We start from the raw sequence: 9,983 nt of genomic DNA, 5'->3' as shown, positions 1-9,983 counted from the left end.
AAAAATCCACATCACCACATCAATTCTGAAACATTGGTCTGACCAGAGACCAGCAATATTTATTTTTTGGCCTAACATCCAATCTCATTCTTATATACACAAAGTGCATGCAGATACGCAACATGTGATTCAAAATTGTTCAACAAACTCCAAGGGTTAAATTTCTTGATACGCCAATGAAAATACTGGGTTAGTATCAAAAACGATGAATAAACTGGATAAAGCACAGACATGGTGGGCCCTGCGCTCACGAGAAATTTGTAACTGCAAGTAAAACATACTAGCAAAGGTACCCGCCCTAAGGGCGGGGCTTCAATTGGGAGGCCCAAATGAAAAGGCAAAATATCAGATATTGAAGGCTTCTTTTTTTTTAACGATTTCTATAAACATCCGTTAACTCATATCACACGCAAATCATCAAAATCTAAACAGTATTTGTAGAATTTCAATAAAAGCTACATCACTTCATGTCGGTAAATATTATTCCATCGTGTTTGGAAAAACTAGAAAATTGGAACTTGGAAAAATTGCAAAAACAATGTAGCCTATTTTACTCTCGGGGGTCCCAGGATTACCCACCCAAAATTTTGTTGCGATCGGTTCAGCCGTTTTTGCGGTACCTGGGAACAGACAGACAGACATTTGGTGAATTATAGTAAGATGTCTGTATACATCCCACACACACGAACGTGATGACGTCACCTTGGGCTCAAAGCTGCTAAGTGGACAATAGCTACTAAATTGGCAGAGGCATCAAAACCACCGGGGCCTGGCCCGAACCTGCTAATGAAGACGAGACAAGACACGAATGGCTCTCGTCTGAAGCCAAGAGCCATTCGTGAATAACCAGACGGTACCTGTTTGACTTTCAAAGTTCCAAAAGAGACCGTGACGCTCTAACGGCGAGCCGCTCCAATGTAGTTTAATTTATTGTGGAGATACACCTGTGCAGGATACAAAAGAATAAAAGTATATCAATTGTACACACGGCTAGTATTGTACGCTTCGATCCCTGTTTACATGGAGTGCTCAAAAAGATCTACAAATGAAATACTCAAAAATAGTCCAAGACCTGCCAAGACTTTTATTATTGAATAAATTGATACGATCCTAGAAGTATGTGCACCTCTCGAATGGACTGTCTGGCCTGGGATGGAATCTCGACCCAAAACTGTCATCCTGCTGTTTCACGGGCAGGAAGAGACACCAAGGTGTGTGCAGTCCATCAGATGGACGTTGAACTGGGTGTCCCGTCTGTTGGCATATGGTCGTCGGAGGACTATGGCAAAAATGTCAGGACTGGGCTCCTGATTTGTGAAAGACTTGGGTGGGAGTAGTTGGGGCCATGAAATCAGCAGTAAATGCCAATACCCTTCTTCCACAGGGCCCAACCCCCATGCACATCATACAATAGTCTTGTTGCACCGGTTCTGGCAAGGCCAAAGAGGAGAAGCCAAAACTTTTATCAGTAGAATGCAGAATGGTCTTTTCCAAGATGTCACTCAGTACAGCATATGTTTCTTTCTCAATACGTTCAGGTGAATGAATCGATTAACGTGGTGGATTAAACACCATTACTAGGCAAAGTTCACAAGCCAACACTTTCAATACCGGACATCTCAACTTTGCGACTTTTGTATTGTACCGGTTTCTTCGAAGGCAAGTCAGTCGCAACATCTAGAACGGCACTCGGTAGAGCACGTACTTACGCCAGGCTGAATAGTTTATGTTTGTATCCCATGCACCGATATGCTGGATCTGCATCTGGATCCATACCAAAATCGAATTGGCTAGCCTGGCACCTACCCAACTCATCCACTAGGTTTCGGCCGAATCCATCAAAAACTCGGAGATATCCTGCTCACAGACAAACAAACAGATAGACAGGGTTGAAAACATAACCTCGGTACCACATTCGGTGGTAGAGATAAATATTTGAACGAATATACTCTGTAAAAATGAGAGAACAGCACATCGCTCTTCCTCCATTTTGCCTCGTCCAATGCGTTTATTTTCTGGCAGGTAGTTTACAGACATTGGAATTGACATTTCTTAATGTAAAAGGAAGTCGGGCCAATACTGAGCCTCGATGATAACTTGACCAGGGGGATGGAAGAGAAAGACAAGGCCGATGGGACGAGGCAGGCGCACCTACCTCTGAGCAGTCGAGTCCGGCGTCGATTCTCGGCACGGTCCGTGAACGCACTTGGGCCAAAAGTTCCTCCTCGACCGACGACACAAATTGATCGGGGCTATTGTAGTAATTTGTCATAAGTTGCATCATATATAACATGAAACAATTGTGAGACTGTTGACATCATCGTCATCCTCTGAATAATGCTTTCAGTAAACATTGATCTGCTCATCAGTTTGAACAAACGACATTTTTAAAAAGCAGATCATTATCGGGTAGAATGTACAAGAAGGAAAGCATTTTAATCACCATATTTAAAATGCATGTCCCACTAGTGAAGCAACCCCAAGCGTCCAATCGGTGCTCAGAATTGGGTCATGCTGCGATGGGTTTCTGCTCGTTCCCTTTTCTGCTGCAGCTTTCTCTCTTGCGCCTGCAGTTCATTGAGCGACTGGACGCTTTCACCCAATCGGGTCTCCAACTTGGCTGCGATAACCGCGTCCCTGACAACGACAGCAACACCGTTAACTTGACATATCATGAATGTGATTCTCGTTCACTTGCGGAGGGAAGGAAGCACAAACGATCCCCATCAAGTATGGGTGGACAAGTATTTCATACATAAATGGCACAAATCTAATATTGAAAGAGGTGTTGGGAATATTTAACACGGACAAACGGGAACTAGAAACCGGGGGTTGGGGGAGATTGGGGATCATACAGTCTTTGACGGTGCATCCTGTAACAACAAACATCACAGGCTCTCAACTCGACCATTTAATGGGCCATGAATTTGTCACATATTTCGGATTTTCATCACGTGTGCAGGTGTGGGCTCCACTCCAAGATACTCATGCCTATTTGCATGTCAAACAGTTCCCATGCTGGAACAGTTTAAGGGTCATTTATCCTGCCTTCCGCCGGGGAAACCACGCCTTCCGCCGGGGAAACCACGCCTTCCGTCGGGGAAACCACGCCTTTCGCCGGGGAAACCACGCCTTCCGCCGGGGAAACCCCGCCTTCCGCCGGGGAAACCACGCCTTCCGCCGGGGAAACCACGCCTTCCGCCAAGGAAACCCCGCCTTCCGCCGGGGAAACCCCGCCTTCCGCCGGGGAAACCACGCCTTCCGCCGGGGAAACCACGCCTTCCGCCGGGGAAACCACGCCTTCCGCCGGGGAAACCACGCCTTCCGCCGGGGAAACCACGCCTTCCGCCGGGGAAACCACGCCTTCCGCCGGGGAAACCACGCCTTCCGCCGGGGAAACCACGCCTTCCGCCGTGGAAACCACGCCTTCCGCCGGGGAAACCACGCCTTCCGCCGGGGAAACCACGCCTTCCGCCGGGGAAACCACGCCTTCCGCCGGGGAAACCACGCCTTCCGCCGGGGAAACCACGCCTTCCGCCGGGGAAACCACGCCTTCCGCCGGGGAAACCACGCCTTCCGCCGGGGAAACCACGCCTTCCGCCGGGGAAACCACGCCTTCCGCCGGGGAAACCACGCCTTCCGCCGGGGAAACCACGCCTTCCGCCGGGGAAACCACGCCTTCCGTCGGGGAAACCACGCCTTCCGTCGAGGAAACCCCGCCTTCCTTCGAGGAAACCCCGCCTTCCTTCGAGGAAACCCCGCCTTCCTTCGAGGAAACCCCGCCTTCCAATGAGGCTGGCTGGGTCTCTGCGAGGCGCTTTCCCACTTCATCTGAAGTAGAACAGTCATGACGTCACATTCCTATCCCTCTGTCATTAAACTTAGCAACCTTCGTAACAGCGAGAAATAAGGTCCTCGTGTTGGTGCTCTTTAAATATCAGAGGTGTTGGAGCTTTTGGCACAAGAGAATAGGCAGGTCACGGAATAAAATGGTCACATTTCAGCACAGCTGTTAGCCAGCAGTATACATCATTCTCCTTGCCCCTTCTCTCCTCCTTGCCTCCTCCTTGAGGAGGACTTTACCTTCTCTCCTCCTTGCCATCATTCTTGCCCCTTCTCTCCTAAACTCCCCCCACACCCCTCCCCTCCAAGACTCCCCCTTGCCCCTCCCCTCCTAGACTCCCCCCTCACCCCTCCCCTCCAAATCTCCTCACCCCTCCCCCCTCACCCCTCCCCTCCAAATCTCCCCCATATCCCATCCCTTTCAAATCCCTCCCCTTGTCCCTTCCCTCCTAAACTCCCCCCTCGCCCCTCCCCTTCAAATCTCCCCACCCTCATTTCTTCTCAATTTCCCCCCCCCCCCCTCACTCCCCCTCCTCAAAGCGTCCTCCCCGCTTCTTCCCCCTTCCAACTCTCACCTCCATCTCCCCCAACCTTCTGCCTCGCTCTTCCCCCTCCTCAAATAACACCTCATTGTGCCTCACCCAATCACCATCAAACCTTTTGTCCGCCCCATCCTTCCCTTTCTCCGAGCTATTCTGAAATCTCTGACACACCTTCAACAGCTCTCCCTACCTCTTCCACTTCTTCCACATCTTACCCTACCCCTCCTCCCCCCTGTTCTGTATCCGATGCTCCCCCTTCCTCTTCATTAACGGTATGGACCTCAAACATCTGGGGCCTTCGCTCAAACTTGACTGATCTCTCCATACAGGTTGCTTCTGGCAAACCAGACTTGATCTGCTTAACAGAAACTTTCCTCCTTCATGATGTCTCTGATTCCTTAGTATCTCTCCCGGGTTACTCCCTCCTCCGGTATGATAGACCTGAGCCTCGTCCTGGAGGTGGGGTTGCTATCTTTATCAAAAACTCTCTTTCTCACTCGCCCTGCACTGCACTCTCTCCACCTCACCCCCAGGAATACCTCTGGCTACGGCTTCCCCTTCGCTCCCACCTCTTGTTCATATGTGTGTTGTCCCATCCACCAAACAGTGATGACTCCATCTACATCTCGCTGTCTGATAATATGGACCAACTTGTCTACTCATCCCAACTCTCTCTTCCTCATATGTGGTGATTTCAATTGTCACCATGCCAGTTGGCTGGGTGTGGGTACCTCTCTCACCAGCCATGGCACCTCAGCAAAGGACTTCTGCGACTCACTGTGACTGACACAATGTCAATTTCCCGACCCGGATCTCAGTCAACGGAGCATCTTCTCTTCTGGACTTGGTTATGACTAACTTCCCTGAAAATGTCTGCTGCTCTTCTTCTGCTCCAATCGGCTCATCTGATCATGTGCTTGTTAAAGTGTACATCTCTCTGACCATTCTCAGGGAGCCTGCTCAGCGTCGACGAGTCTGGCATTTCACTCAGGCCAACTGGCACGGTCTTCAAGCAGCCATCAATCATCTGGACTGGTCTCCCATCTCTACCACCTCTGACATCAACTCATCCTGGGAATTCTTCCAAAGTAAATTGCTCTCTCTCATGCACAGATTTATCCCATCTCGTCTTCAGTTGTCATACCCTTCCTCCCGTCCATGGTACACGGAATCTTGTGGTGAGGCTGTTGCCCAGAAACAACTTGCCTTCGTCTCCTGGAAAGCAAATCCAACGGAAGGAAATCTCATTTCCTTTCACAAAGCCTGAAACAAGTGTGTGTCCACCCTCAGGAGAGCCAGGAAACAATATCTCTCCGTTCTCAAGATCGAACTCTCTTATCTGTCTCCCTCTTCCAAATCCTGGTGGCGTCTGGTCAAATCTGTTTCTGGTGTTTGTTCCCCCTCCATCCCCTCCCTTACCTCAAACGGCTACACAGCTGACTCCGCACGTGAAAAAGCTGAATGCCCCAACTCTGTGTTTGCCTCCAAATCTTGTGTCCCAAACCCAACCCTCTCTGTACCCACCGTACCCAGTCGTACCCAGCTGCTCCTTGACTCCGTGTCCTTTCCTCCTGATAAGGTGGAAAAGTTTCTGTCAACCCTCGACTCTGATTCTGCAACTGGACCTGATGGCATCAGCCCACGGGTCCTAAAATCCTGTTCTTCCGCTCTTTCACTCCCTCTCTGTTCTCTTCACCCTCTCTTTTGCTCAAGGTCAACTGCCATCTGCTTGGAAATCAGCCAACATCACCGCTTTGGACAAAAAGGTGCAAAAACAGATCCTAGCAACTACAGACCAATCAGCCTTCTCCCAATTATCAGCAAAGTCATGGAATCCATCATTGCTTCGGATATGAAATCTTTCCTCTTCTCCAATGGCTTGATCTCTGATCATCAATTTGGTTTCAGACCAGGTCACTCTACTCTGGACATGCTGCTTCTGCTGTCTCAACAATGGATGGAGGTCCTCAATGCCAAACAGGAAATTATAGCTGTCTCCCTCGACATATCACGTGCCTTCGATACGGTCTGGCACCCCGCTCTGCTCACCAAACTCTCCTCCCTTGGTATCCATGGAAATCTCCACGCATGGCTGGCGGACTTGCTCTCTCGTCGTAGTCAACGTGTGGCCCTGAATGGGTTTCTCTCATCTCCTCTTCCTGTTCAGGCTGGAGTTCCCCAAGGCAGTGTTCTGGGCCCTGTGCTTTTTCTGGTCTTCATCAATGATCTCTCTGACTCTCTTGAAAATCCTCTCTATCTCTTTGCTGATGACTCCACTCTCTGCCGCTCCATTCCTCATATCGGCAGTCTGCAGCCTCCTCACTCTCTGCAGACCTGGACAAAACCACAGACTGGGCAAACAAGTGGAACATGTCTTTCAATCCTGACAAATCTCACACTCTTACGATGTCTCTCCGAAAAGATCGACTGGACAACCCTCCCATCTACTTTCTGAAAAATCCTCTCCAAGAAGTTCTGTCACTCAAGCTTTTGGGTCTCACTATCTGCCATGATCTTTCCTGGGAAAACCACATTTCCAAGCTGGCCTCCAAAGCCAGTCGCCGACTGGGCATCCTCCGTCGTGCGAAGTCCTTCCTTGGCACACTTGAGCTCCTCACCACATACAAGGCTTTCATCCGCAGCTCAATGGAATACTGCTCTCCCCTCTGGGCTGGTGCTCCTGCCTCACACCTAGCTCGTCTTCATGCTGTTGAAACCAAAGCGTTCAGAATCATTGAAATCTCCCGCGATGACGCTATCTCCGAGGGCCTTTCACTTACTCACCGTAGGCAGGTTGGTGGTCTTTCCGTCTTCTACCGACTCCTCTCCGGCCTTGCTCCCCCAGCTCTCTCTGGGCTCTGTCCCCCAAATATTCCTACAGGTCGCACAAGATCTGCCTGCAACCCTCTTATGGTTAAACTGCCAAAATCAAGACTCTCTGCTCACCTTCACTCCTTCATTCCTCTTTTCTCCCACCTCTGGAACAAACTCCCTCACTCTCTTCAATCCCACTCCTCCCTCCAGGTCTTTAAAACGGCTGTTCACCACCATCTCTTATCTTCCCCAATCCAAAACCTTGATCTTTTCTACCCCCGCTAATTTCACCCGAAATCCACTTTTTTGAGGTGACTTTTGTCTTCTTTCCTGGAAGTCCTTGGTGTCCTTGCGTTTTATACCTATCCTGCCTCCCCCCAGGCCCTCTCCCTCCCACACATCTCCCGATGTCCCTGCTCTCAAATGTTGTGTTTGTGTGCTTCCTCCCCTTCTCTCCCCATCTTGTCGACCGCTCCCCTTTTTATATACTTTGTTTGCTTGATTTGTTTCTTTGATAAATGTTATCTCTTTCACGAGCCTCGACTCTGTATACAAAAAAAACAAAAAAAAAATCTCCAACGCAATGTTCCGATAAAATGTGAAATAATTTTCAACGAAGGTTGTTTATTATTAAAATGTAAATTGATACATTTTGTTGTATAACTGATGTTTTTTATGTTTTCCCCTCAAAAGTGAAAACCCATCAAGTGTATTAGGATCCTTATTGGGTATGTAATATTTATGGTTAAATTTGCACACCTGACAAGTAAGACTCATGAGGCAAAATATATGATGTGTCGAAACACAATTAAACTTCACCAGCACCTCCACCAACAACTCTCAAACTGTACTAGCACATTCACCAATAAATCTCAAACTGTACTATTGGAGCCGGCGTTTATTGGAGTTAATAGGGTAATTTGAAAAGTGTCCATTTGTTTGCTTGTTTGTGCGTTGTTTGACTTGTATGCACTGCTGAACAGCTGGATGGAATGACTTGAAAACTGGTGGTTGTACTCGGGGTGTACCTGGGAAGGTTTCATGGGGGCATTAAATATTCATGATTCCGGGGGGATTCACAGTAGGAGGACTCCAATTCTCTCAATGTAAATGTGTATCATATAACGCCATCTGGTGGGACTGGGTATAAGGCGGTATTGAAATTCAAAAAATTGTTCTCCCAGATGCCAAACAGGTTTTAACGTTCATATTATAAGAGAACACAACAAAGAGATACCGAGTTTGATGAACATCATGAAGATCGACTTGGCACAAAAACATTCATACTCGAGTGGTGGAAGCCAGTATTACGAATCATAATAAACTGACAACGTCATAAAATTGGAGGAATTAACCCGTCCGTATGGCGTATGGCGTATGGACGGGTTCTTTGCTTATCATTTCAATTCAGCATTAGGCTGGTTAAATTTTTTTCCCTGTTTATCATCACTTTTTTTTTCAAAAAAGTGGGTAGGGCGGGAGGGTTTTTGTGTTTTTTTTCAGAGTGAAATTTTAATGGATTATTCAAAGCACAATATGTTTTTTTCTTAAATATACTTGATCGGACATACATGATTAATCATGTTATGATTTCTAAACTAGTAAACCTTCGTATGTACGCACTGATACGATTCAAATAAAGAAAATAAAGAAACCTCTGTCACATTGAGTTCTGTTTACTTTTAATATTTGCTGATACGTATAACAATGGTAGACCAAAACTTCGGCTTTTAAGAATAATGTCCGGTTGCCATACATGTATCTATCAGCAGCTATTGCCATAGCATTCATACATATTTGAATAGAATTCCTCGCCACGAAATATCACTCCATGGTACCTGTACGTGCATATTGAGCAGTTTGGCAGACATGGAAGAGGACATAAACCACATCAAAAGAATGTCTGATTCGCGTTTATACATCTATCTATCAGCAGCAACTGCTATTATAGCACTCATAGATGTATCTATCTATCAGCAGCTACTGCTATTATAGCACTCATAGATGTATCTATCTATCAGCAGCAACTGCTATTATAGCACTCATAGATGTATCTATCTATCAGCAGCAACTGCTATTATAGCACTCATAGATGTATCTATCTATCAGCAGCTACTGCTATTATAGCACTCATAGATGTATCTATCTATCAGCAGCAACTGCTATTATAGCACTCATAGATGTATCTATATATCAGCAGCAACTGCTATTATAGCACTCATAGATGTATCTATATATCAGCAGCAACTGCTATTATAGCACTCATAGATGTATCTATATATCAGCAGCAACTGCTATTATAGCACTCATAGATGTATCTATATATCAGCAGCAACTGCTATTACAGCACTCATAGATGTATCTATATATCAGCAGCAACTGCTATTATAGCACTCATAGATGTATCTATATATCAGCAGCTACTGCTATTATAGCACTCATAGATGTATCTATATATCAGCAGCAACTGCTATTACAGCACTCATAGATGTATCTATATATCAGCAGCAACTGCTATTATAGCACTCATAGATGTATCTATATATCAGCAGCAACTGCTATTACAGCACTCATAGATGTATCTATATATCAGCAGCAACTGCTATTATAGCACTCATAGATGTATCTATATATCAGCAGCAACTGCTATTATAGCACTCATAGATGTATCTATATATCAGCAGCTACTGCTATTATAGCACTCATAGATGTATCTATATATCAGCAGCAACTGCTATTACAGCACTCATAGATGTATCTATATATCAGCAGCAACTGCTATTA

The 9,983-nt window shown here is 46.7% G+C and overlaps 1 protein-coding gene across 2 annotated transcripts in view; it reads right to left on the bottom strand.

The window, feature by feature from the left end:
* Positions 1-1,984: 1,984 nt before the first annotated feature.
* ZGPAT (zinc finger CCCH-type and G-patch domain containing) overlaps positions 1,985-9,983 on the bottom strand; it is a 51,822-nt gene continuing 43,823 nt past the window's right edge. For both annotated transcript variants that reach the window (XM_068116981.2, XM_068116980.2), the window contains one exon: positions 1,985-2,637. In XM_068116981.2, coding sequence (XP_067973082.2) covers positions 2,499-2,637 — 139 coding nt within the window. In that variant the 3' untranslated portion in view covers positions 1,985-2,498. The remainder of the gene's footprint in view (positions 2,638-9,983) is intronic.

The sequence above is a fragment of the Myxine glutinosa genome, chromosome 5 (genome assembly GCF_964187855.1).
Source record: "Myxine glutinosa chromosome 5, kmMyxGlut1.1, whole genome shotgun sequence".
Lineage (NCBI taxonomy): Eukaryota > Metazoa > Chordata > Myxini > Myxiniformes > Myxinidae > Myxine > Myxine glutinosa.
Note: the sequence above shows the minus strand (reverse complement) of the source record. Positions and strands in the feature narration are given on the sequence as shown.